At 37.4% G+C, this 27,105-nt stretch overlaps 6 protein-coding genes and 1 pseudogene across 7 annotated transcripts; 2 read left to right on the forward strand and 5 right to left on the reverse strand.

Annotated features, from left to right (window-relative positions):
• Positions 1-658: 658 nt before the first annotated feature.
• LOC137736087 (7-deoxyloganetin glucosyltransferase-like) lies at positions 659-2,866 on the reverse strand (annotated as a pseudogene).
• Positions 2,867-6,641: 3,775 nt separating this feature from the next.
• LOC137737678 (small acidic protein 1) lies at positions 6,642-7,085 on the reverse strand. The gene has a single exon (XM_068477221.1). The coding sequence runs from the start codon at positions 7,013-7,015 to the stop codon at positions 6,830-6,832; it is 186 nt and encodes a 61-aa protein (XP_068333322.1). The 5' UTR covers positions 7,016-7,085; the 3' UTR covers positions 6,642-6,829.
• Positions 7,086-7,338: 253 nt separating this feature from the next.
• Positions 7,339-9,981, forward strand: LOC137736652 (uncharacterized). Its single transcript, XM_068475886.1, has 2 exons — positions 7,339-7,713; positions 9,141-9,981. The coding sequence occupies exons 1-2, from the start codon at positions 7,357-7,359 to the stop codon at positions 9,657-9,659; spliced, it is 876 nt and encodes a 291-aa protein (XP_068331987.1). The 5' UTR covers positions 7,339-7,356; the 3' UTR covers positions 9,660-9,981.
• An 8-nt stretch (positions 9,982-9,989) lies between these two features.
• On the reverse strand, positions 9,990-15,588 carry LOC137736651 (carboxyl-terminal-processing peptidase 2, chloroplastic-like). 2 transcript variants are annotated; one of them, XM_068475884.1, is made up of 13 exons: positions 15,414-15,588; positions 14,501-14,861; positions 14,255-14,404; positions 13,685-13,767; positions 13,282-13,490; positions 12,943-13,011; positions 12,414-12,532; positions 12,079-12,154; positions 11,878-11,919; positions 11,015-11,123; positions 10,550-10,647; positions 10,381-10,474; positions 9,990-10,304 (listed from the first exon to the last, which is right to left on the reverse strand). In XM_068475884.1, exons 1-13 carry the CDS (start codon positions 15,525-15,527, stop codon positions 10,185-10,187), a joined length of 1,644 nt encoding a protein of 547 aa, XP_068331985.1. In that variant the 5' UTR covers positions 15,528-15,588; the 3' UTR covers positions 9,990-10,184. The 2 variants fall into 2 exon arrangements, with proteins under 2 accessions (XP_068331985.1, XP_068331986.1); XM_068475885.1 differs by lacking the exon at positions 15,414-15,588 and having other exon boundaries at positions 14,501-14,681; positions 14,759-14,861.
• Positions 15,589-17,105: 1,517 nt separating this feature from the next.
• On the reverse strand, positions 17,106-18,982 carry LOC137736653 (eukaryotic translation initiation factor 3 subunit A-like). The gene is made up of 3 exons (XM_068475887.1): positions 18,765-18,982; positions 18,294-18,341; positions 17,106-17,991 (listed from the first exon to the last, which is right to left on the reverse strand). The coding sequence occupies exons 1-3, from the start codon at positions 18,808-18,810 to the stop codon at positions 17,768-17,770; spliced, it is 318 nt and encodes a 105-aa protein (XP_068331988.1). The 5' UTR covers positions 18,811-18,982; the 3' UTR covers positions 17,106-17,767.
• A 3,447-nt stretch (positions 18,983-22,429) lies between these two features.
• On the forward strand, positions 22,430-24,481 carry LOC137736937 (ammonium transporter 1 member 1-like). The gene has a single exon (XM_068476263.1). The coding sequence runs from the start codon at positions 22,470-22,472 to the stop codon at positions 23,991-23,993; it is 1,524 nt and encodes a 507-aa protein (XP_068332364.1). The 5' UTR covers positions 22,430-22,469; the 3' UTR covers positions 23,994-24,481.
• A 522-nt stretch (positions 24,482-25,003) lies between these two features.
• LOC137736654 (eukaryotic translation initiation factor 3 subunit A-like) lies at positions 25,004-26,471 on the reverse strand. The gene is made up of 3 exons (XM_068475888.1): positions 26,280-26,471; positions 25,811-25,858; positions 25,004-25,508 (listed from the first exon to the last, which is right to left on the reverse strand). Exons 1-3 carry the CDS (start codon positions 26,323-26,325, stop codon positions 25,285-25,287), a joined length of 318 nt encoding a protein of 105 aa, XP_068331989.1. The 5' UTR covers positions 26,326-26,471; the 3' UTR covers positions 25,004-25,284.
• Between the last annotated feature and the right edge of the window lie 634 nt (positions 26,472-27,105).

Raw genomic sequence — 27,105 nt, forward strand, 5'->3', positions numbered from 1 at the left:
TAAAATTTCTCTTACCACTACACCGCACCATACAAAGATGACAAGCAATTTTTTTCTCTCTTTTTACAAGAACCAATACAAAGATTTTCATTATTAAGTGCATGATCGTGTTAATATATCTATTTTTAATGGCCAATTTATTAATCAGGAAAGAAATTTGTACAATGAACAATAATGGTAAAATATTTAAACGATCACGAGAAATGAAAGATGTCAATACGGATTTGCTACAAAGACTACAAATGTGACAACTTGAAAACAACAACTTAAACTACACTTTTTAATTATTCTCTATCTTTAAATCAAATTCAAAATTGAATGACTAGGCATCTTTAATTACTCGGTAAATAAGAGAACATTTATTTTTGAAATAGCTAGACAAAAATAGTAACGTTGAAGTTTATACGAATCTCAAGTCAAGAGGTAATCAGTTTTTGAAACAAAATGTTTCCACGTGGCCCTCTTGGAATGTGACAAATGTTGATTTATATCCATTGATCATATGAAGATAAGATATGTAGCAATTGAAAATTACCACCACAAAGTTTCATGAGGTTGTCAAAGTTTTAGGAGGGTGTATTTAATTGAGAATTTGAGAAATTTTAATAGATTTATAAATTCATGAAATTTTGTGGAATTTAATTGATTTGTTGAGATTTCATATAAAATTTTGATTCAATTCCCTTGAAATTGTTGAAGTTTTTCTTGATAGCACTTGATTCACAAAATTGTGTAAGTTTGCAGATGAAGAACCATGTGGACTAGCGGCGGCTTCTGCGAGTTTCTTCCACTCCATGACCTTATTTTTCATCTTCTTACCTTTCTCTCCTTCCATTAACTCTTTAACAAGCTTCTCTACTTCATCTCTCTTCACATCATTACTAATCTCCATGCCAACCCCCCACTCCTTGCACGCATAGCAACAGTTTGTTGGCTGGTCATTAGATCATGGCCAACACAGCATAGGCACACCTGCGCATAGACTCTCAACGGTCGAATTCCAACCGCTGTGTGTTAAAAAACCTCCAACTGATGGGTGCTCAAGGACTTGTTCTTGAGGGCACCAACTTGCTATTAGACCTCTTTCCTTAGTCTCTGCGACCAACTCCGGTGGCAAAATCACAGATTCACCAACAACAAGATCAGGTCTGATTACCCAAATGAAGGGAAGCTTGCTGTTTGCTAGTCCCCAACCAAACTCGACAAGCTGTTCCGGTGTTACGAACGCTAAACTGCCAAAATTCACATAAACAACCGAATTTAGGGACTTCGAATTTAGCCATTTGAAGCACTCGGTTTCTTCTTTCCATAGACCGTATCCGGTAGTATGCAGAGGATGCTCCGGCATCTGGTTGAGAAGCAATTGGAGAGGACCAATCGCATAAACAACTGGAAGCAAGGACGAAAGAGCATCCAACACATCTTTCTCTAATGCATCAAAACTATGAACAACAACTGCTGAACCTTTGACAAATCTTTGAATTGCTTCCAAGCAGTATTTCCAATATTTATCATTGGGATTTGTGATTCTCATGTCTTTTGGGAGATCCCATAAGCGAATACCCTTCATTCCTGGAATCCAATCAATCACCTTGTCCAGAAAGCCATTTGTTAAGCAACTCGCATCTACAATATCGAAGTGAAAAAAACGTCATCTGTTTTGAAACAGTACGGAATTAATCCAAGTATTGAAAGAAAAAAAAATTCATATATACTTCTTATGTTTCGTTTGGTATCTTTATTGGCTCTAATTTTTTGCTTTTGAAACTAAAGAGTATTAAGTAATTTAGATACATTCATCAATTTTGAAAACAAAAATTGAATCCAAGAAGGATATTGAACAACCCTTTAAGTTTTTAAGAAACGTTAAACTTGTTGGGAGAAATTTGAGTTAGTTTATTATAAATAGGATGTTTTGTTATTTAATTGAAAATAAGTCAATCAAGATGTAACCCTAAATTTGTAGCACTTCCGGCAATATAGTTTATTTGTTTTCCGTTAATAAAATAATGTTCACAATTATATATTTTATTTTTTTCGTCTCTATTTATTTTCAACTAAACTGAATTTCAGTGATTCAAATAAATTGTTGGGATGGCTTAGAGAACACATAAGTGTTTTTGGAGAGGTTCTTATTACATGTATAATTTCTTTTTCTTTTTTAAAGTCAAAGTCTTTTCTGTGCTTCTCTAAAAAACGCTTTTAAATATTTTTGTCAAACATAATTATAACCTCTCAAATACTTTTGATTGTCAAAAATTACTTTTATCCATTTCGAAAGCACTCCAAATAGGCCATAAATACATCAATTCGAAATAATTGACATTCGTAGGAGTGTTAAGTAGTAATATTCACCTTTGAGTGGGACAAGTCCTTTTTCAACCAAAGCTGGAAACTGTATATAGCCCATTAAGCTGCATGCAGAAATAGTAAAGAAGAGTACTACGGGGATACCAATTTCTTCTGCTGCCTCCATGGGGAACGCCGACATCCAACCGTCTGCAACGATGTGAGTCACAGGAGCATCGCCAGCCGCGTGGTTAAGTTTAGCAAGGAGGTTGCGAAAAGGAGCCAAGAAATTCTTTCGGATGGCCTCAGTAAGCAACATGATGTCTTGTTGGGTGTCTTCATCTGAGTTTTGGAGCCCATCCGGTATGGTTTCGAATCGGAAACCAGGCACGCCATCGAGGGAGTTGGGTCCTAAAGATTTGAGAAAACGTTTGTGATTGAACTCCGTGTTGACAAAGGTTACGTGAACACCTCTATGGTGAAGGAGTTGTGCCAATTGACGCATTCCCTTTATGTGGCTTTGAACCGGGAAAGGAAGGCAAACAACATGAGGGACGTTGTTCCTGGAAGTCATTTTACCAACTCAGATTGTGTGAATCGGTGCATGCTTATGTCTTTGCATTTGCACAAATTCATTGTTTTATAGGCTAATATCTTGAAACTAGCGGTTATGCTATGATAATCTCGAATTATGGTTTATTTTTATAAATAAAAGGGCCCCTATGGTTAACTTATGATAATCTTGAAGAATTTAATAGCTCAATTTGAATATTTTATGGTTGCCCAATTTTTTCTTCATTAATTAAATTTTCCAGCTGTTCCGCGTGCGCATTTTATATATTTTCTACGTTGGAAGCCGGCAAATACTTGTTAAATGATGCCAAATTTAATAATAAAAGACTCGAATGATGTTGCAAAGGTTACATCGTAAGTTTTAATCGTTTAAATATTCCCTTTAAAATTGTACAACGTAATTAAAACTCTAACCTTGGTTGATTTAGGGGGTGTAGTCAATTTGGATTTCACTAGATTTTAATAGATATTTTTTTTAGTAACTGATTTTAAAGAATTTTAAAATATTTTCAATTTTATATGGATTTCAACAGATTTATATGAATTTCTATTATAGATTTGTATGGATTTCTTTCGTGGATTTCTTAGTTGAATTTTATAACATAAAATTAAATAATGCACAAGAAACATAAATGTTTTGAATGAAAGGAGATCCATTAACAATAAATTTGAAGTGTTAGCAAGCACAATCATGAACTCAAATACACAAAATAATAATGTAATCGTAGTAGCTAAGCAATCAGATGAAATTTCAAATTCCAAGTTTCAAACACATCCATAAAACCTTATATTAATCAGAAATTCATCATTAAAAGTAATATTTTCTTCTTTTTATCTTTGCTTTCTCGAACGTAGCCACAAAACCTAACATTACAAGAACATCATCAGAAATTCATCATTACCACACTAGAATTATTTGTGACTCATTATCCTCCATTCACATTGTTATCATTATGGACATCTCCCCACATGTCCAAAGCTATATTATATCTAGCAACATTCTGTTGTTCTTGTGTTTGAAAATCTTGATCAAGATCCCCTTCAGAAACTGTCAATGGTGGAGATGAAGAAAATTCATCATCTGGTTTAACAGAAAACTCATCCAATCTACACTCCTTGCAAAGAAAATTGTGCACTGCTGCACAAGCTAATACTACCTCTACCTGTGTTGCATATGAAAATGGAGGTGCAATCCTTAAAATCAAGAATCGTGATTTTAAAATACCAAATATCCTCTCAATGACATTTCTTAAAGAAGCATGACGAAGATTGAACAACTCTTTTTCGTTTCTAGGCTCATGACCCGAACCACTATACTCTTGGAGATGATATCGGATTCCTCGATAAGGAGCTAAGAATCGGCGTCTATTTGGAAATCCACAATCTACTATGAAAAATTTACGTGATAATATATATTTTAATATGCAACTCAATGGGTTAATGAGAAATTAAATAATAATAATGATGATAAATCTATACACACACCACAATTAATCTATAGATTTATCATTTTTATTATTATTTAATTTCTCATTAATTCATTGAGTTGCATATCAAAATATATATTATCAAGTAAATTTTTCATAGTAGATTGTGGATTTCCAAATAGATGTCAATTCTTAGCTCTTTATCGAGGAACCCAATATCATTTCCAAGAGTATAGTGGTTCGGGTCATAAGCCTAGAAACGAAAAAGAGTTGTTCAATCTTTGTCATGTTTCTTTAAGAAATATTGTCGAGAGGATATTTGGTATTTTAAAATCACAATTCCCGATTTTAACGATTGCACCTCCATTTTCATATGCAACACAAGCGGAGGTAGTATAAGCTTGTGCAGCAGCGCACAATTTTCTTCGCAATGAGTGTATATCGGATGAGTTTTCTATTAAACCAGATGATGAATTTTCTTAATCTCCACCATTGTCAGTTTCTTAATCCTAAGAAATCCACCAAAGAAATCCATACAAATCTATAATAGAAATCCATATAAATCTGTCGAAATCCATATAGAATTGAGAATCTTTTAAAATCTGTCACTTAAAAAAATCTATTAAAATCCCGTGAAATCCAAATTGACTACACCCCCTAAAATCCTAATAAATCTTCGACATTCTCACTATACCTAGATTTGAATGTATTCTTTAAACTCTTAATCGACTATCCTTGGATTTGGGTGTATTCTTCAAAATCCTCTTAAATCCTAATTTGACTGCATCATGATTTCAGAATATTTTAAATCCTCTTTTAAAACTCTAATCGACTATATCCAGATTTTAAAGTCTATTAAAATCCTATCAAATCCTAATTTGACTACACCCCTCTTAATTATAATTTTTTTTTAGTATGACAACATATTTACACTAAAGGGTGTGCTATTAAGCTAAACATCACAATCTATTAGCCATAATAATTTGATAGCAAACTCGTCATCCACATAAGGCAAAACATAAACCTTTTCCATAAATCATAATTATACGCATAAACTTTCGACCAAAAAAAATTGTGTAAAACAAGTGCCATTCAATTATGAATTGTTTTCATAAAACATAATTACACGAATGGATTTTTTTTTTTCCATTCAAAACTCTTTAGACATACAAGATTAGACTTCAATCAACACATGATGGATAAATACAAATAAAAATCAGAAAGTAGGACATAAGGGACTCTAGCAAAAATTATATGCATGGATTATTAACTACAGTTAGTTTCGTAATCATGGGGTTCATTCGTAGCGGGAGGTAAGGCTACACCAGGATTAATACCGTGAGTGAAAAACCAACTCTATGTAACCACCATGGGGTGGCCAAACTTCCAATGGTTAGGGACGAATTACAGGCTTGTATTCCACATGGCACGTCTTGGGTTCGATTCTTGCCGGTTATAACAGAGACCACCCTAACTCAAGCACCTACGCTATACTCCAAACCCCCACCCTAACTCAAGCACCTACACTGTATTCCAAACCACCGTAATTCAAGCCTCTCCACTCTACGGTCTTTACCCAGACCACACTGTAACCCAAGCACCTCCACTCTACGGTCTTTTACCCCAGAACACACCATAACGCAAGCACCTACATTGTATGGTCTCTACCCCAGACCACATCGTAACTCAAGCACCTTCACTCTAACTCCTCATCTCAAGGTTCCAGCTAGATACGCTTCAAAAATGCAAAAATGATAACCAAGATGCTAACTGGTTTCAACCTCAAATCATAAGCACCTAGAATTAGACATGGGGCAATAACCTAGAAAAAGAGCACGAGGAGTGACAATTAGACAACGGCAGAACCCCATGAATATACCGAAACAGACCTACCCGGATCAAATGCATATATGCAAGAGATTGAACGGATGGCACCCAGTCACCATAGACAAAACGTACATTTAACACCGCTGCAAAGTAATACCATAATTCCACATGACTTCTTCATACAAAGCAAGAATTAACATGGAAACATAACATTCCAAATGCTACGTATCACTGAATCGTTCCCATCAAATCAACGGAAACCTACACAACTCCTACTCTTTTCCTATTCCTCACAATTCCAAACAACCAAAAAAATGGTGAATACTAAACAGCATACACCATATGCAAAAGCCCCAATAACGGAAAGAAAACTAACAAACTCTAAACAGATCATTCATATCAACAGACATAATCAACCGATTACTATCGGGTATGGACTGATTTATCGGCAAATCACACAGAGATTAACAATACAAGAAAACCCATCAATCATTCCACAGAACAATCACAGGTTGCAAAAACACATACTAAAATCCATATCTATAAATTTCCAATTTTTCAAAATAACCATCCAACCATTAATATTGCAAATCCCCTCTGCGCCCAATCAAATTCTAAACCCTAAATCCTCAAATTCCAAACCATAGAAAACAGAGCAAATCAGATCAAACCATTACATGGCTACGACGGAGAAGACGACCTGGCTTGCAGGTTCAGTTGATGTCGGTGTCATCGAAATCGTCCTGGAAGGAGTTGAAGAAATCGGAGTCGGCCAGCTTGCTCTCGCTCATGACGCCCTCGCCGAACGCCTCGAGTGTGTCGACGTCGTCGACGTCCATGGCCATGGTGGAGCCCTGATCGTCCATGTCGCTGAAGAAGTCCATCGCCGTCGGCCTCATCACTCCGAATTGTTTCTGTCTCGCGGAAGGTATTGCTATTGAGCGCCCCACGTCTTGGCACTCTATCCCTTCAGGCGTGCTCGCCTTTTGGTTTTATCGACGACATGTCGTTTTTTACTTCAGCTTTCGTAGAAATTAGTAGTTGACGCGGTCCGGTTTGGACTCGACCATGTACACAGTATATCATCACTGGGCCGACTCGTAGCCTCTTTTGGGTCATCAACGAACTGGGCCTAAATATCAAATTGGGCCCAAAAACTTTTGGAAATTGTAATAAAGTCGGAGAGTTTTAAGCGGAGAATAGATAACGAGAACGTGGCAGATGGAAGATCGCACTGCACATGGAGAGCGGTGTCCTCCCTCTCACTGCACAGCCTCATCCATGGCGGCCCAGATATTCCTTCCACTTCATCTTTCAAAATCCACTTCCTAATTCCCACTTGAGTCGCTCCTACGCTCCTAGCTACCGTCGCTGGGACTCCAATGCCGAAACCATTCGTTCCCAAAGATTCGGTTTTAATTTCAGAGAAGAAGACGCCGGCGATGACGAAGAAGAAGAAGAAGAAGAAGATTACGAGTACAGTAGAAGTAAAGGGAAGAATAAAAGAAGGTGGTGGTCGGACGAGTCGTCGGAGATGGAGGAGGAAAGCTCCGGTGGAATCTTGGAGGATGCCATTGATAGTTTCTGGATATTGAAGGTACTAACTTTCACTTCATTTTTGGTTATTTTTATCAAGTTTGGATTTGGGAATGCTTCAATTTTGGAGAGCTTACATTTTATTCGAGCGATATTCTAATTAGTCTAATCTAAACTGTCGATATTTATAGCTAGGTTTTGTTTTGATAGATGGCTTCGCTTGCATTCGAGAAGACAACGAAATAGATATTGAATGTCTGTTGTTTTGCTATCTTTCGGTACAATTGGCGTCTTTGATTGTGTTGTATCAAGAGTTTACAAGTTAACCGATGCCATTTAATAATGTAATTTGCTTTGAGATCAAGTTATCGTCTTAATCTTACAGCGGTAATGAATCAAGAATTGGAAAGTGATGAAGTCCGTTATCATCACTTGTGCTCTTTCACTGTCAAGAGTTTACTGTTATGTTAGTTAAGCTATCCTGTTCTCGCTGCCTTTTATTATTTGCAAAGTTCCGCAACTGACATTTTGACAACTTACATAGCATTATGCAGTAACAAAATTACTGACCAAATTTAATCATAGGTCGGAACTTCTATTTGAAACAACCTAATAGAGTATTCCTTCCTTTCCTTCTTTCTTTCTTTTTTCTGTTTTCAAAAATCCCTCCCCGCTTATTCTGTTAGCTTACTGATTAGGCTCATGTAGTATATTTCTGTAAATATGTAAGCCTCCTTTGGAGTTTTAAGGTCGGTGTGTTTCATGAGTTTAATAAATAAAACTGGAAGAGAGCTGATGCTAAACACAATGTGGTTGAAGGCACTCCACTGGTAAAGCAACCAATGAAAGGCGGCATGATGGAGCATTATCTCAACTAAGGGAAGATGCGTGAAGGTAGGAGACAATGTTTGGAGTGCCTTAGTTTGAGTTAGCATATCATCAATGTGTAAAGTAAAAAAAACACGCAATGTGTTCTCTTAGCACTGAACAGCTGTAGTAATCAGCTCTATCTGTTAATGAATATCTTTGATTAGCGGTATTATGGGTTGGCTGATTGATACGGTAACTTGATTGCAAATCAAGAATGGGCAAACTACTTGAATAACTTGTGCCTAGTGCATATTTTTAAGACATATTATTGTTAGAATTCGTGCTCTGAAGATGAATATTTTCTGTCGCCTGATTGAGGGACATCCCAAGCTTAGGTTTATAAATATACATGTTCTGCCTCATTCCTTACTTCACATCTGTTTTTCACATGATGTATTTGTTGAATCAGATATCTGATATCATCAGATACCTGAATACATAAGCATTTTGACAAAAGTGATTCATCAGAAAAAAAAAAAAAAAAAAAAGAATCAAATTTGAACATCGTAATGCCAAGGTCGAGATACAAACGTTGGATCTAATTTTTCATATTATGGTTGTGCTGGTTGGTTTCTATTGCAGAATTTGTCATAGGTGTATTTTCTTTTGTTGGTGCAGGTGTTCAAATCCTATGGATGGGCATTTCCAGCTATTATTGCATCTTTGCTGCTGTCCACAGGTCCGAAAGCTTTCATCATGGCGTTAGCACTCCCCCTTGGTCAGTCAGCATTTTCACTGTTATTTGAGAAGTTGTGGGAACGGACATGGAGTAGGCCGAAACGCAAGTCCACGACAAGGAGGAGAAGGAAACCTTTTGCCAGCAGTTTTGGTAATGCTAAAACAGGTGACAAAGAAAGATATGTTGAAGACCAGGAAACTAGTGACAGAAGTATGGGTTATCAATCTTGGGTAGTCGGAAATGATGCTTCAGCTGATGATAGTGGTCGGGAGGCATCAAGTTTAGGTGGATGGGATGATCTTGAAAGAATGGAATCTGCACGGAGGCAATGTCGAAGAAAGCCGATGGGGAAGGGTAAGTTGAGTCGGAGAGAAAGAAATAGCGACACGCCGCTGCTGTTAAGATTGTTGATTGCTGTTTTCCCATTTTTGGGTACATGGACAAAGATGTTTTGGTGAATAGAGAATGTAAACCAAAAGTCTTAAGCCTGGAGCAAGACCTTGATTATTTTCCTGCAGCTTAGATCAGGCACTACGACATTCTTTGCGCCGGCTCTTGCACGCCTTAGGATCGAGAATAATATCGGTTGAGGGTAAGATCAGGGATCAAATTTCAGGCAGAGCCAATTTTGTATACGCCTGACTTGGATGCCGGCGTTCCTACAAGTTTTATTTCACACGCCATTGTACATAGCATATATTCCAAATATAGTTTCACAGTACATTTGACATTTCATTGCATACAGTGGAATCTGGTATTTATCTTATAAGGAATTTGGTTGAATACAGAAATATTCTTATGGTAGACAATGGCACAAATAATTCTCATTCACATCGTAAACTTCTGTAATCGAATACCATTAATCAAACGTTGCCGTTTGTTTACAAAATCAAACGAAACCTTGAAAGAATGTGAAATTACGCCTGTAAAAAATCGTCGCTTTCCTGTATCGTAAACAATGCTAATGTACACGATAACTACCGTCATGTTGCAAATAGCTCAACCTTGTTGCAAGCAGATGCAGGGTCCTGGAGGCAGTTACAAAAGGCCTCCTCATCTTTGGGGAATGAAGTTGGCAGGGGATGGTCTGGAATCACACCAACCTATAGAAACCAGAATCAAGTTAATCGAGAGCAACGTGAATAAAGTAAATGGGGAGAAAGAGAGAACGCATCAGACCTTATCAATGTCTGTGTGAGCAGGTGTCTCATAACGAGCGACTGTAACAACCAAGCCAGAGCCATCGGATAGCTCAAAAACTGACTGAATCTTGCTGCATAGAGGGATGGATGGCTTATGTCAGGAATGTACAATTTTATTCATGGGAATTGAGCAGAAGCAAGATTACCCCTTCCCAAATGTGGGTTCTCCAAACAACACAGCACGTTTATTGTCTTTCAATGCCCCAGCTAAGATTTCACTTGCGCTAGCAGTTCCCTTGTTCACCTGAAGAACCTCAGACGATACACGTACCAAATCTCACCAAGCAATTCTTCAAAGGTAATGTTTCATAGTACGCACATGAACACACGCTAAATACAAAAAACAGAAAGGGTACAACAGCGTATCCTAATGTTTAAATCAACCAATTTGCAAGAACGTCACATTCTAAAGCAATAAAATACTGATTCCAACCATAGAAAGGTTCCTTTTTAATAAGACAAAATATCAGAAACTTAAAACTGATTCCACTATCAAACAGCATAGAGATTAGAGACGGGCCGGAGCTGGAGAATCGAAAGTCTAAATGATGACAACCCTGCACTATTAATAATAGCATATCTACTTAATTATATTATAAATGAACATGTACCAGCACAACCAGGGGTTCTGAAGTTGCCACTGCTTGGCTTCCATCGGTGTCATATATATCTCGAACACCACGACTATCACAAATATATACAATCACACCTTTGTCCAACCTGGAAGAAAAGCATCTAATGATAATTTGGATCTGATACAAGGAAGTGCAAATTAATATTTGCAAGACAAACAGTGATTTCTAAATTTGTTACAAAGTTGAATTGTAAGAATTTGTGCTGTATAAATTGGATCAAACATAATGGTTTCAAACATGAATCGTGAAAGACCATTCAAGGCTTCAAGCAGCATGATTGCAATCTAGTACTCCAGTAGCTTGCAGTGGATTGTCTTTCTAAACCTTGTTGGGTTGAAGGAGAAACTGGAAAGAAGCATCTTTCTTTTTCTTAGGAATAAGTTCACAAAGTATATAGGAATAAGTTCACAAAGTATCAAAATATTTATTGCATGGCTATGACTAAGTGCAAACATTAGTTATCTCAGTTCCATAAAAAGTTGTTCAGAAAACCCAAACAAGTAAGTCCACCTGGCCTTTTTTTTTTTTTTTTTTTTTTTTTTTTGAACAAACAATATTATCTGCACTAAGGGGAGGGGTTTGGGCTTAGCCTCACAATGGGCTAGCAATAATGTGGTTCAAATTCGCCTTTGGCAAGAATCGAATCTAAGACCTTTCACGTACAAGTGAAGAAGAATACAACTAGACCGCAGTACTAAGTGGCCACCTGGGCTAAGTTAAATATGCACCAAAAACTTTGTTTATTCCACCGTCTAAAAAATAATACCAAATTGACTCATTAAGTAAAAAACAACAATTATAAAAAGTAAAGTTTTCCACAGCTCTCCAGGGCAACTTACCAAATCTTAGCAATCTCAATTCCTTCTGGGAATAGACCACCACTGCACCAAATTTAAGCAAATATTAAGCTTTCAGAAAGCCTTCCAAAAGGGCAAATTTTACAAGAGCCTTGTTGAAAGATAATCCAAAAGGGCAAATTTTACAAGAGCCTTGTTGAAAGATAATGTTAAACTAGACCCACGTTGATATATAATGATTACCTATTGTCTCGAAGATCCAACACAAAGGCATTAACATTATTACTCCTTAAGGTATTAATTGCTTCCTTGACAGCACCTGCATGGGATGCAAAGTTCTTAGACCAAATTGCAGAGATTGACGAGCTCGCTCCAGACAAGGTCAAACAAATGAAGTACTGAACAAGATTATGAAGCATTGAGTAAATAAAGTTTTAAACAGAATGAGCAAGGTTTTCTTCAAAATCAAGCGCAAGTGAACTGATTTTGTTTCTTGTGAGAGTGGACTTCAGAAGAACAAAACACCATACCATCCTACATAAACTTATATCAGTTCGGTAACTACTAGATCTCCTTACCAGATGCATTTTGATTGAACGTTGATAGTTTGATATAGCCAATCTTAGGGGCATCCTTTCCGGAAGCAGGGACCGCACATAGTCTTGACTTTACAGGATTCAGTGAAACTTTCTCCCGCCTAGAATACAGCAAGAAGGCATTTAAATAAATTTAAAAATGGAAAAAATGGCTCTACATTGAGTAAAAATAAAATCACAATTTACCCCACTCCTAAGTGCTAATCCCCCACTTTAACAGTAGCTCAAGGGTCCAAGCAAATGGGATGCCTTCTGGTTAAACACTGAGCTCAATTGCCAGCCATCAAATAAATGAGAACTTAAACCAAAAGCATTCTTATATTTTTAAGTTCACCAATTATCAAATGCATTCCATGACGAAGTTAAAACCAATATATGATCAAATCAATAATCTCCAAACACTTTTGGGCATACAACATTATTATCCCCAACAACAAAAAAATGAACGAATAATTCCTTAGACCATGATATTAAAATATTTCAACACAGATGAATGAAGAATTGAACCAACATTAAATCCAGGCGCTTTATTTCAGGTCCACTACGAACTGTTAGTTTAACCGTACTTCCTTCCGGTCCCCTGTAACAATTAGGAAAAACAAGATATAAATGAAAATAAATAAAAATTTAGTGGGGAAAAACAAGTCATGATTCTGAAAGCACTTGTTTCAATTACAAGTAACCAGACCCACACACAAATTCAAAAGATCCAAGGTAAAGAGCTTCTCCAGATTTTTAAATGATATGACTTCCATCCACAAGTTTTGTGAGTTATCCCCATTAAATCCTAGTACTTGATGGATAGTTACTATAATGACAGGTTAAGCGGCAGGAAGTGTAAGAAACTCACTGTAGCCGCTCTGCAGCATCATATATGCCCATTGTTTCTGTACTTGTATCATCAATAGCCAGAATAACATCCCCAGACAAGATGCCAGCTCTGTTTGCTGGACCTCCTGGGGAAGCTGAAATAACAACAAGACCAGCAGCTGATCCATCAAGTTTTGTAGGGTAACCAATTGACAGCCCTACGCCTGTAAGAGCACCTTGAGTTCCAGACTGCCTTTGAAGAAGATATTAACAGATTTCAGGAAAAACAACTATATTCAAATCCAACTGAAGAAATGTATCTTAAGATAATGAGTCATTGTAGAGTGAGTTTGATGTAGTTTCCAATGGTGCATCACATTCTTATTCAGGCTAAAACGAACTACACTAATACACTAATAGTATAAGAAGAAATATCATTGTACCCGTAGACTATTGAATTTTTCAGGCTCCAGAAACCGAGTGAAAGGATCCTCCAATGTGGCAAGCATCTTCTTAATTGCCATATCTGATTGCAAATAGACCATTAGGGTTTAAAGAGGTAGAAACTGGAAACTGGAAAGATAAGTATAGTATTTTCAGTTAAATGAAGTGATCCAGCTGGCATGAAGCTTTGCTCATTTTTATACAAAACCCAACTACAGCTTAGTAAAATAATGGTTTGTCCAGTGAATGGAGCCTTCGGCATGGTAGGATCAGTAAATCTTGAAAATTTTCAAGCTGGAAAATGAAACGATAAGTAGTAAACAAAAGTGAGAGCGGACTTTAGGTGATTCAAAGTCTCAAACAGTTTCTGCAACTACAGGCAGGAAAACCAATTATCAAGTCAAATAAGGTATCATATACAAAAGTGTATGTATAAAACTATTCATTATGTCCAATGAACCACTGTCGAGGTGTACTTCAAAAGGACAGTCTTGGTATTTCAAGCTGCTTTTACTATAGTAAATTTTCCCAACAATATAATATGACTGACTGTAGGAAGGATATCATACACGTCTCTTCTCTTGTGTTCATTGGTTCATTGCGCAATGCATTTTCTCTGTACCGAAACCAACTTTGTCCATTAAAACTTTTGTCAACATATGCACGGTCAATCATCTTCCATGCCTCTAAGAAGATACGATTCTCTTCTGTGAGAGCCCCTGGGCAAGTCAATAAAACAACAGATTAAAGTAAATCTCTTAACATTGCACGACTTTGGGTTGTCATTACTCCATTACCGTATAACGTAAACTTACAGGATGGAGTACTGCTAACAGAAAGAGAAGCTGACATGACAACCATCAGTCCAGCAACAAAAACAAAAACATGCCGTCTAATTTTTTCTGAACATTTTAGCACTTCATGGAGACTGCCAGCATATTTCTTCAGTTGAAGTTTTTTCCTGACCTTACTATAATTTGCTGAAAACAAACCACCCTGACAAACAAAACTCCGACTGAGCCTCAACACCGGTGGAATCAAGAAACTGTGCTTAAAGTCCCCATCAGTGTTACCATAATTTATCGGCCTCTTAAGCGACGTAGTCATTATACACATTAAGGGAGACTTTGCTCGAGCTTCTACAATCCTTACTGGAAGATACTTCCAGTGCAGCACCTGCAAAGAGTCCGGTTAAAAAGTGTAATTATGGGAGTCCCCATTACAACCAGATAACGCCCGGCATACATTATAGAGCGGTATCTTTCAGGAGCCACAAGGCCTCTTTAGTATCAATTTCCAACATTAAAACTCAGGAAAGTTACAATAAATAACTAAACTACCAGAATGGATATAATAAGCACCAACATGTCCTAAGAAAAATAATTAGAAACGACCAGCTAGTCGTATATTTTCCTTCGTAAAATGATTTAAAGACTTAGGACAACTATAATTAGGTGTTTACACAAAACAAGTTGCAATAGAAAAGCAAGACATCTTCTTGGAGCACGTACCAAGTAATTTAAACCCATCTAACGGCAATCAATACATTGATTAGAACGTAGTTTCGCAAAAGATGAAACCCGAAAAGCTTTAGAATTTTATCATTAAAACGTAATTCCGCAACTATATTGTTCTCTAATTCCATAATTGCGGATTATGCCCAGATAAAGAGAGCTAAAATGAGGCATGAATTAGATAGAAATCGATGAGAGAGAGGGGAAGGGGTACCTGAGGCGGAAGAGTGGCGGCCATGGAGACGGAGCTACGGTTGTTCTTGTAGAAGCTGGAGAGTAGGAAATGAGGGGATGAAGATGCAGTTGCAGAGCTAGCGAGGACCTCCATGAATGGAGAGTCCGCACCCGTAGAGCTCTTCCTTTTCCGCTTAGAACGTTATCCAATGGGAAGTTTCATTCGAAGCAAAAGATATCATTCCAAAGCCAAATTAAAAAATTTATCCCACCAACTTCCCATTTTACCCTCAAATTAAAGTTGTGCATCAAGCACATGTGGAATTGCATTACGATCTAGTGATATTCCTCCTCACTTGTAAGTAAGAGGTCTTAAATTCGATTATAGCCAAAAACGAATTTGAACCACATTATTGCTAGTCTATTGTAAGGCTTAACTAGGGATGGTTCGGTATGGGATACCATACCAAAACTAGTATCCCGAATCCCAAACCAAAATTTTTTGGGACGGGAATTTGAAGACCAATCCCAAACCAAATTTTCGGGAATCCCAAATTTCGGGAATCCCGAAATATTTTCGGGATTTTGGGACAAATCGGGAATCCCAAATTGAAATATGAAATTATGAATTGTTCTTCAAATATATAATTCAAGAACACATTCATGAACTAGGAATTTCATTTCATTCACACTACCATTTAATTGAACACTGGCATGCCTGACTGTTTTTATCATAGTCAAAATTCAAATTAATTAAACCCTTTTTGCAATCTGTTGAGAGAAAAGAATCAAGTATTCTGAAATCATCAGTCATGGTAGCATCAATAATAAATTCTACATGAATATCAAACAGAACATGAAAAATATGCAAGGTGTAGAGCATTCCAGCTTGCAGAGCATGAATTAGAAACTACTAGCATCAATTATAAAAGAATAATATATATATGTATAAATATATATATATAATAATTAACATTATATATTTTCGGTTCGGTATGGGATTCCCGAAATATTGAGAAGCCAATCCCGAATCCCATACCGAAATTTTGGGATCGGTTCGGGATAGCATCCCGAAAATTTCGGGAATTTCGGTTTGGGAAATTTTTGGTTTGGGATCGGGATTTTTTCGGTTCGGTTCGGGATTTTTGGGAATTTTTTCCACCCCTAGGCTTAACTCACTTCCCTCCCCTTAAAAATAAATAAATAAAAAACCATGTGCCCATGTGGAATTGCGTGGAGAGGTAATTGAAGAATTGGACATCCAAAGACCAAAAATTTTGAGAGACAAGGTGGTGACCCGCGAATCGATGGCGGCAGGCGAGGGGGTGCCTTTGTCGACAACAAAACTCCGCCGAACCTAACTCAATTCAGGTGCACTTTCTCCGACATTATCGTCAAAGGGCACCATCATCATCGTGAACTAAGCCAAGCACACAACTATCATCGTTATGGTCATTGTGTCTTTCCAACACGAGTTTTTAGAGATGCGTACTTGATGATTCATTATTAACAAATTATAATGTATTTAATCTTAAGCGTATCTAAGAGGATGAATTGAGCCTAAGGAGGATAGATGATATTCCATTAGTGGCATGGAATCGTTGTAGGTTTCGTAGGAGAGAGTGAGAGATTAATTAATTGGGATGAACATACAAGATGTTATTTAAATCAGTACATATAATGGAGCAAGAGCTGAGATGAAACTCACATCCCTGTATAACCGTTTCCACGGAAGAACCACCTCAATATCCTTTTTTTTTTTTGGTCAAACAATAAATTTTGTTAAATTAGATGTTAGATTAGCCGAACCCACACCATCATGCAAATGCTCAACTCCTTTCTACGACTATGGTAAAGGGCCACTTGCAAGGAACCACCTCAATATCGACACCAAAAGACAGATGTCATAGCTACTCTTAGACTCGACATTGAGTTTGAAATTACCTATTTTGAAACCCGTCCCCCTTGGACTTTTGGTGTTGTGCTCATCTTGCTGGTTATTTTTGCTTTCAACCCAACCCTAAATCCTAGACCGAAAGAATTTTGTGGTAACCTGAACCGTTATGGCAAGTATGGCTTCATCCCAAGCAAGGGAGAGGCATCTGTATCATACAAAACCAAATTTTAAGGCAAATCCTTCAAGACATGAACCTACAGATTCGTCCTTAAAAACCCACCTGCTCCAATTCTCCCACACTAAACAAAGACTAGATGTCTCAAATTCTGAATTTCCAACATTACAATCAGAATATTCCGTGAGACAACACTTCAGGGAAAGAAAGAAAATTAAAAGTAGAGATGACGGCTTACAACAACTCGTCGAGGTTAGCTACTTAAATCAGCTTCTTCGGAATAGTCCCCGCTTAGTCAGGCATTCGGTTCTAAGACGAGTCTTCAGTTCCCGGCCCATTGCTGAAACCTAGGCACACACACCTCTCTACTAAAGGATGGTGAAGCAGCAGCTGCTGCAGTCTCGGTTGATCTTCTCATCCTCGAAAGAGCCTCTGCACGCAGCCTTTCTAATTCTTCCAGCTCCCTCTCTCTTTGCCTCTGCCTTTCAGTAATCTCGCCTAATTTTGCCCTCCATTCAGCTGCTTCTCTCCTTAGTCTCTCCTCTTCTGCATGGTTCACCACGGCAATATACGATGCACGTCAAAAGATGACAACAAAAAGTATATCAAGTACAAAGGGTCGAGAAACAAAATCAACTTGATCAGCGACGCAAATTCATAGTCCGACAACAGAACCAATTATGATGGCAAACTACATTGAATTTTCCCTTAACTAAAGTACTAAAGTTTCAAAGATCAGAAACTACCATCTGAATGAAAACAAAACTGATTCCATAACCCTCCCAAACAAGATGGTCCAAAACTGAGAAGAAGCTTGACATACTAAAACTGTTTGTAACGAAACATACCTTCTTCACGCAGCCGGGTTTCGAGCTTTCTCTTCCTCATGCAGATTTCTGAGCAAAAATCGCAGCATTTATCATTATTGTTAAGAAATAATTTTTAGTTACATTCATCGTTTTTTAAAACTATATATTAGTTTCAAATTAAAAACCAATCAACCCCTAAACTCTCTGGAACAACTAATTATCCAAAGCAATTTTCAGATTTGCAAATTAATTTGGCCCATTGTAGCAAGATCATGTTTTCTACACAATTTTAGCTAAACATCAACCAAATATCCTAAACCTCGAACAAGCCTTACTTAATTACTGATTTTTTTTTTCTAATTGTAAAATATTTAAAAAATTGAAGGGCAAAATTACAACAGAGACAAGATTAAGAGACTGAAATCTTCAAAATTAGAGATACAAACTTCTAAATATAAATAATTAACGTTAAAACCTAGATAACAAGGCAAAAATTAACAATGCACTTACCTTCCACTCGCTCCAACCCACTTTCCGAATCTGCAAAATCTGCCATGTCTGAGTCAAAGATTGAACCACCACGAAGCTCCGGTGAAGCGATAATTGCAGCTACCTGATTGCGCAGGCCACTGCGCAAAATCCGCACAAATCAATTTCAAATTTCGCGGCAGATGGTGGCGCGCGGAGAGAGAGAAAATTTAGGGTTTTAACTTCTTTACGCGCGAAAAAAAAAAGAAAGCTAGCGGCAGATTTAGGAAAGCTAGTCAACGGAAAGGACCAAAAAAAATAAAAAATAAAAAAAAGAAGGGAAAGGTAGTATTGGGCTGGGCTTTCGTGTGAACGGCTCAAATTTATTGCAATTTGAACCCATGAATAACATGGCAACGCCCAGGTACTATTTAATATTTTCGTTTTCAGATTTCATAATTAAAAAATAAATAAACTGTTTTGATAACTTCTTTCAGTTTTTTTTTTTTTTTAAAAAAAACCAATCTAAATTTTAAAAATTTAAAAAAAAAAAAAAAAAATTTTAGTTTTAAAAAAATGAAAATGATGACACTCATCAAACAAGTTTTCTGTTTTCTGAAAAAGTTAAAACAAAACTAAAATATATTTTTTTTAATTATTATTATTAAGGTGAGGGTAAGGATTCAAAATTATTACAATAAGTAGATACTCAACACCCTATTCATTAAGATATTGGTCCACATACAAACTAAAATCTAAAAACAATATACTTATCAAACGACCATTTTTTCATTTTTTTTTTTGTTGATCAAAAGACCCCTTAATAAAAATAAAAGAACCTTTCAACAAAACTTCTATTTGAGTTTAATTTGAAGAGTCATAAATCTACAAAAATTATACCGCATTTGTTGCTCATGTGGTTGTAAGTATCCATGCATGCGTTGACACAAAAAAAAAAAAAAAATCCATGCATGCATTAACCGATAAAAAAAAATCCATGCATGTCCGATATTGATTGTATGAAAGAAAAAACCAAAGGACTTAAAAGGAAATAGGAAACGACAATGACCAGTTAAATGTGTGGCTTACTTCGAACCCTCTCGTCGTTTCTTAATATTGGTGTATAAAAACATGACAAAATTATTTGTATTCAATTGTGGCATGGAATATTCGTCAGTACTAGCAGATAAGATTTGACAACTTGAAATTACCACCACGAAATTTTCAAGAGGCTTGAGAGAGCGCATCTTTGGGATTTCGAAAGCACTTTGTCAGGATTTAGAATATCCTTTAATTGTATATGTTTATCATAAATAGTGCGATCAATGTTCGTTATGTATTATTTGTATTCAATTTTAAATAAATAATTTCAAATAATTTCTTATCACATGATATACGATGAATGGACACAATTAAAGTATCTTCACAAACTAAATTATGTTACGGATCTTCGTTCCAAAATAAAGGAAGTAGAATAAAAAGGGTTGTAATATTCCAATTTAACTTTTAAACTTATTTTCTTTTTTTTATGTGCATCCATATGTATAAAGGGAGCATCTTAAAAAGGTGAAAATGAAACTTTTATACGCTTTCATGCACATTATTGAAATAAGATTATCTTCCTTGTAAGTTGTAACCGCCAAAGAAAAAGTAAAAATAGGATTCCAAAAAAAAAAATGTAAAAATAAGCAGTAGAAGAAAGATTTCGTAATCTCTATTAATTAATGAAACCTTCCTTGTCAACCAAAAGATAGTGAAAAAACTACTTAGTCTTCTATCACACAAAAAAAATAATGGACAATAATGTAATTTCACAAATCCAAATTTTACTATTTTTTATTGAAGCCTTACCTACATGTAATATTAAATACCTTCAATATTTTTATAAAAAACAAAAAACTCCCACTCCCCCCCCCCCAATGTTCTCTCTCTCCCTCCTTCTCATTTTCTAAAAAAATGTGTTCATACACACAAAGTATGTAGGCAAATGCTAGTTTTAATATAAAGAAATGAGAGATTCGGTTAGCGCACATAATGGACCAACTACTAATTAGGTATCGAAACCCACACAAATATATAACGTTATCGTCATTCATGTGTGTTGGACTTAAAGCCTCTAATTTACAAATGAAGAGAAATACCACTATGTCGTAGTATTGTCTATACTGCCTAGGGTTATACAAGATTTATAATGATTTTTTGTTCTTTGAGAGAAACATTGTTGAAGAGAATAAATAAGATCTCAGGTGGAGTTATTATTATTATTATTTTTTAACAAACGATATTATCTACACTAAGGGAGAGGGGTGAGCGTAGCCTCACAATGGGCTAGCAATAATATGGTTCAAATTCGCCTTTGGCGATAATTGAATCTAAAACCTCACTTACAAGTGAAGAACAATACCCCTATACCATAGTACTAAGTGACATCTCAGGTAGAGTTATTGAAGTGCCACAACAAATTAGGCAAACCAAACAATACCGCTAGATCATCTAAATTTCCACTTTTTCTTGGATTTTCTACAAGTTTGTAATTTTATTTGTTACTTGATTATAAGAACGTAAATTTTGTGAGTACGTTTATATGACGTTCTAGCCAAACATAGGAGAATTTAACTTAAAAAGCATCTCTGCACACGCTTATGCACAAACAAAAGGCCTTTTACCAATCATGCGCACTAGATCCGATTTACAAATTTGTATTTGATTTTAGACGTTTTTATTGGATTGATACCTTAAATAATTAATTATTTCACCTAAGCCAAGGCTCTTGTGGCTTTACATTTTCTATTAAGAAAGTATGATTATAGCATGTGGAAAAGCGATAGAATTCCACTCCCATTCACTCTCCTCACTTGTATCTTGATAATTAATTGTGCGGCTAAACTAACTTTTTTTTTAATGTAAATAATATAATTTATTAAAAAAAATCGCAACATGTGCTACAATTAAGAATTTGTTTGTTTTTAGGAGTGTTATCCACTTTTTTTTTTTCAGCAGTTGGATCAGATGAATTAAAAAATATAAATTAAAAAGGGATGTAAGATAAGTAAAAAGAAATGTGGAGATAGCACACCCCTATTTTTAATGGGGTAATAAAATTTTGGAAACTAAAGAACATGGAGTTGATGATTGATCAATTACTTAAGCGTTGACAAAAGTACTCATTTTTATTAATGACATATCATTTAGTTTATAAATTTTGTTTACAAATTAGTCTTCCTTTTTAACATGTGTATGTCTAATTTGCAACCACTCTTTTCTACTAATTCATTTAAGTAAGGGAGCATTTTTGCTCATCACTATTTAATGTGGTATATGTTCACTATCCTATTTATCACCGTTATATAAATTTGAATTTCAAAATTCGTGTAGTAGATAAGTACAAATCTCAAAATTTAAATTGATAAACATAAATAATGGTGAGTAAAAATGCACTCTTTTTAAGTAACAGGTTAATTATAAAAACCCATGTTTAAGGTAAAAACGGAGAGAGAGATTCATAGTTCTGAATCCTGACCGTATATTCCCACCTTTTCCAAAACCAAATCAGCTGCAGATGATAAGACTCCAAAAAGTCATCAAATCACGTTCCCCATGAGGTGGACCCCACACCGCTCCAAAAAAGTCAAGCCACCAGTCAAAAACTCTCTCCCTCCCCCTATATATATGTATAGCCAACTAGACTGCTAGAGAGAGCAGACGACTCCAACTCCACCTCTCTTCTTTCTCTCTCTAATTGCTCCAATGGAGACGTGGGCAACACTAGACTGCTCGGCTGCCCAGCTGGCCGACCTCCTTGGGGGGCCCAACTCCACCGGCGCAGCCAACTTCATCTGCAACCAAATCGCCGGCGTCTCCAACAAGCTCTCCGACACCGCTTACGCCGTCGACACCACCTTCCTCCTCTTCTCCGCCTACCTCGTCTTCTCAATGCAGCTCGGCTTCGCCATGCTTTGCGCCGGCTCCGTCCGCGCCAAGAACACCATGAACATCATGCTCACCAACGTCCTCGACGCGGCCGCCGGCGGCCTCTTCTACTACCTCTTCGGCTACGCCTTCGCCTTCGGTGGCCCCTCCAACGGATTCATCGGCAAACACTTCTTCGGCCTCAAAGAAATCCCGTCCCCGCCCCCCACCGTTTTCGACTACAGCCACTTCCTCTACCAGTGGGCCTTCGCCATCGCCGCCGCCGGAATCACCAGCGGATCCATTGCCGAGAGGACTCAGTTCGTCGCCTACCTCATTTACTCCTCCTTCCTCACCGGATTCGTCTACCCGGTCGTCGCCCACTGGTTCTGGTCAGTCGATGGCTGGGCTAGCGCCCTAAATACCCGAAAACTCTTATTTGGAACCGGGGTCATCGATTTCGCCGGGTCGGGTGTGGTCCATATGGTCGGAGGCATCGCCGGTCTGTGGGGGGCTTTCATCGAAGGCCCCCGAATCGGGCGGTTCGACCACTCCGGCCGGGCCGTCGCTCTCCGCGGACACAGCGCTTCTCTCGTCGTTCTGGGCACATTTTTACTCTGGTTCGGGTGGTACGGGTTTAACCCCGGTTCGTTTACCAAGATCCTGAGTCCGTACGGATCATCCGGATCCTATTACGGGATGTGGTCAGCCGTGGGTCGGACCGCCGTCACCACAACTCTCGCCGGATGCACCGCCGCTCTCACCACTCTCTTCGGAAAAAGAATTCTGTCGGGTCACTGGAACGTAACGGACGTCTGTAACGGCCTTCTCGGCGGATTCGCGGCGATAACCGCGGGATGTTCTGTCGTCGAACCGTGGGCGGCGATCGTATGCGGGTTCGTGGCCGCCATTGTTTTGATCTCGTGCAACAAACTGGCCGAGAAGTTGAAATTCGACGACCCGCTGGAGGCGGCGCAGCTTCACGGAGGGTGCGGCGCGTGGGGGATAATTTTCACGGCGCTGTTTGCGAGGGAGAAGTACGTGAACGAGGTGTACCCGGAAAAAGAGGGGCGGCCATACGGGCTGTTTATGGGCGGCGGAGGGAAGCTGCTGGGGGCCCATTTGATACAGATAGTGGTAATTATAGGGTGGGTGAGCGCGACGATGGGGCCGTTGTTCTTTGTGCTGCACAAGCTGAAGCTGCTGAGGATATCGGCGGAGGACGAAATGGCGGGTATGGATCTGACCCGGCACGGGGGGTTTGCTTACGTGTACCATGACGACGAAGACGAGCAGAAGCCGAGCGTGATTCAGCTTAGAAGAGTAGAACCGAACGCTTCCACGCCGCCGACTTCTGTGTAGAATCTAATAAATTTCCGTACTAAAATTAAATTTGAAATGTTACAAAATGTGTGGTTTGAATTTGATTAGGACGGCTGTCTAAGTGTTATTATCTGTAAGATTTGGTGTGAAATAATGTTGTCATTAAAAAAAATTGTGTGTAGTGTGTTAGTGGTTGCTGTATAATTTGTATATGCATGTTGGCGAGAAGGAAGTTGTGGAGGAACACAAGACTGGGTATTTTTTGTGTTAAATTAAAGAGTAATATGTGGAGTTGGAGAGGGTTGGTTTTGTCTGATTTGGTATGAGTGATTAGAGAACCATAAGAAATGTGTGGCTGTGGCTGCCTTTGTTTTGATATGGTTTGTAAATGAGATGGGAACCGGGAAGAGACCAAATCGTAGCGATGGGATGAAATGAAATCAAGGAATGAATGAATGATGCGGTAATGTTGGAGCAATTTTGTCCATACCCAAAAAGACAAAATTAATTATTTTTCATAGTGCCAATTGTCTTGCCTTGCCCTCCTCTCTTAGAACCAACAATCAGATATACATGTATTATAATGTACTTTGAACACAAGCAGATATATCACGTATCATAATACAAATAAAAAATCACTAAAGAAATTTCCCTATATACATTTATCGATGTTCCATGGAATGAGTGATGAATGATGATGTTGGCATGATATAATGCAGGTGGGAAGAATGGGAAGGATATCTGTAGGAAGGATATCATACATGTCTCTTCTCTTGTGTTCATTGGTTCATTGCGCAATGCATTTTCTCTGTACCGAAACCAACTTTGTCCATTAAAACTTTTGTCAACATATGCACGGTCAATCATTTTCCATGCCTCTAAGAAGATACGATTCTCTTCTGTGAGAGCCCCTGGGCAAGTCAATAAAACAACAGATTAAAGTAAATCTCTTAACATTGCACGACTTTGGGTTGTCATTACTCCATTACCGTATAACGTAAACTTACAGGATGGAGTACTGCTAACAGAAAGAGAAGCTGACATGACAACCATCAGTCCAGCAACGAAAACAAAAACATGCCGTCTAATTTTTTCTGAACATTTTAGCACTTCATGGAGACTGCCAGCATATTTCTTCAGTTGAAGTTTTTTCCTGACCTTACTATAATTTGCTGAAAACAAACCACCCTGACAAACAAAACTCCGACTGAGCCTCAACACCGGTGGAATCAAGAAACTGTGCTCAAAGTCCCCATCAGTGTTACCATAATTTATCGGCTTCTTCGGAACAGTCCCCGCTTACTCAGGCATTCAGTTCTAAGACGAGTCTTCAGTTCCCGGCCCATTGCTGAAACCTAGGCACACACACCTCTCTACTAAAGGATGGTGAAGCAGCAGCTGCTGCAGTCTCAGTTGATCTTCTCATCCTCGAAAGAGCCTCTGCACGCAGCCTTTCTAATTCTTCCAGTTCCCTCTCTCTTTGCCTCTGCCATTCAGTAATCTCGCCTAATTTTGCCCTCCATTCAGCTGCTTCTCTCCTTAGTCTCTCCTCTTCTGCATGGTTCACCACGGCAATATACGATGCACGTCAAAAGATGACAACAAAAAGTATATCAAGTACAAAGGGTCGAGAAACAAAATCAACTTGATCAGCGACGCAAATTCATAGTCCGACAACAGAACCAATTATGATGGCAAACTACATTGAATTTTCCCTTAACTAAAGTACTAAAGTTTCAAAGATCAGAAACTACCATCTGAATGAAAACAAAACTGATTCCATAACCCTCCCAAACAAGAGGGTCCAAAACTGAGAAGAAGCTTGACATACTAAAACTGTTTGTAACGAAACATACCTTCTTCACGCAGCCGGGTTTCGAGCTTTCTCTTCCTCATGCAGATTTCTGAGCAAAAATCGCAGCATTTATCATTATTGTTAAGAAATATATTTTAGTTACATTCATCGTTTTTTTAAACTATATATTAGTTTCAAATTAAATACCAATCAACCCCTAAACTTTCTGGAACAACTAATTATCCAAAGCAATTTTCAGATTTGCAAATTAATTTGGCCCATTGTAGCAAGATCATGTTTTCTACACAATTTTAGCTAAACATCAACCAAATATCCTAAACCTCGAACAAGCCCTACTTAATTCCTGATTTTTTTTTTCTAATTGTAAAATATTTAAAATTGAAGGGCAAAATTACAACAGAGACAAGATTAAGAGACTGAAATCTTCAAAATTAGAGATAAAAACTTCTAAATATAAATAATTAACGTTAACACCTAGATAACAATGCAAAAATTAACAATGCACTTACCTTCCACTCGCTCCAACCCACTTTCCGAATCTGCAAAATCTGCCATGTCTGAGTCAAAGATTGAACCACCACGAAGCTCCGGTGAAGCGATAATTGCAGCAACCTGATCGTGCAGGCCACTGCGCAAAATCGCACAAATCAATTTCAAATTTCGCGGCAGATGGTGGCGCGCGGAGAGAGAAAATTTAGGGTTTTAACTTCTTTACGCGCGAAAAAAAAAATAAAGAAAGTTAGCGGCAGATTTAGGAAAGCTAGTCAACGGAAAGGACCAAAAAAAAATTTAAAAAAAAAAACAAAAAAAGAAGGGAAGGGTAGTATTGGGCTGGGCTTGAGTGTGAACGGCTCAAACTTATTACGCAATTTGAACCCATGAATTACATGGCAACGCCCAGGTACTAATTAATATTTCAATTTTAGATTTTTGTTTTTAGATTTCATAATTAAAAAATAAATAAACTGTTTTGATAACTTCTTTCAGTTTTTTTTTTTTTTAAACCAATCTAAATTTTAAAAATTAAATAAAAAACCTCTTAGTTTAAAAAAAAAATGAAAATGATGACACTCATCAAACAATTTTTCTGTTTTCTAAAAAAGTAAAAACAAAACTAAAATATTTTTTTTTAATTATAAGGATTCAAAATTATTACAATAAGTAGATACTCAAAATCCTATTCATTAATATGTTGGACCATATACAAACTAAAATCTAAAAACAATATACTTATCGAACGACCCTTTTTTCATTTTTTTTGTTGATCAAAAGACCCCTTAATAAAAATACAAAAACCTTTCAACAAAACTTCTATTTGAGTTTGATTTGAAGAGT

The sequence above is a fragment of the Pyrus communis genome, chromosome 6 (assembly GCF_963583255.1).
Source record: "Pyrus communis chromosome 6, drPyrComm1.1, whole genome shotgun sequence".
Classification (NCBI taxonomy): Eukaryota; Viridiplantae; Streptophyta; class Magnoliopsida; order Rosales; family Rosaceae; genus Pyrus; species Pyrus communis.

Coding starts and splice junctions, on each gene's coding strand:
- LOC137737678 (XM_068477221.1), bottom strand. CDS start 7,015: ATGAGGCCGACGGCGATGGACTTCTTCAGCGACATGGACGATCAGGGC.
- LOC137736652 (XM_068475886.1), top strand. CDS start 7,357: ATGGAGAGCGGTGTCCTCCCTCTCACTGCACAGCCTCATCCATGGCGG. Junction 7,714..9,140: donor ATAGTTTCTGGATATTGAAG/GTACTAACTTTC, acceptor TTGTTGGTGCAG/GTGTTCAAATCCTATGGATG.
- LOC137736651 (XM_068475884.1), bottom strand. CDS start 15,527: ATGGAGGTCCTCGCTAGCTCTGCAACTGCATCTTCATCCCCTCATTTC. Junction 11,920..12,078: donor TTGGATCTTCGAGACAATAG/GTAATCATTATA, acceptor AATTTGGTGCAG/TGGTGGTCTATTCCCAGAAG. Junction 10,305..10,380: donor CTCACACAGACATTGATAAG/GTCTGATGCGTT, acceptor TGGTTTCTATAG/GTTGGTGTGATTCCAGACCA.
- LOC137736653 (XM_068475887.1), bottom strand. CDS start 18,810: ATGGCAGATTTTGCAGATTCGGAAAGTGGGTTGGAGCGAGTGGAAG. Junction 18,342..18,764: donor TGGGTTGGAGCGAGTGGAAG/GTAAGTGCATTG, acceptor ATTTTTGCTCAG/AAATCTGCATGAGGAAGAGA. Junction 17,992..18,293: donor AACCCGGCTGCGTGAAGAAG/GTATGTTTCGTT, acceptor TGAACCATGCAG/AAGAGGAGAGACTAAGGAGA.
- LOC137736937 (XM_068476263.1), top strand. CDS start 22,470: ATGGAGACGTGGGCAACACTAGACTGCTCGGCTGCCCAGCTGGCCGAC.
- LOC137736654 (XM_068475888.1), bottom strand. CDS start 26,325: ATGGCAGATTTTGCAGATTCGGAAAGTGGGTTGGAGCGAGTGGAAG. Junction 25,859..26,279: donor TGGGTTGGAGCGAGTGGAAG/GTAAGTGCATTG, acceptor ATTTTTGCTCAG/AAATCTGCATGAGGAAGAGA. Junction 25,509..25,810: donor AACCCGGCTGCGTGAAGAAG/GTATGTTTCGTT, acceptor TGAACCATGCAG/AAGAGGAGAGACTAAGGAGA.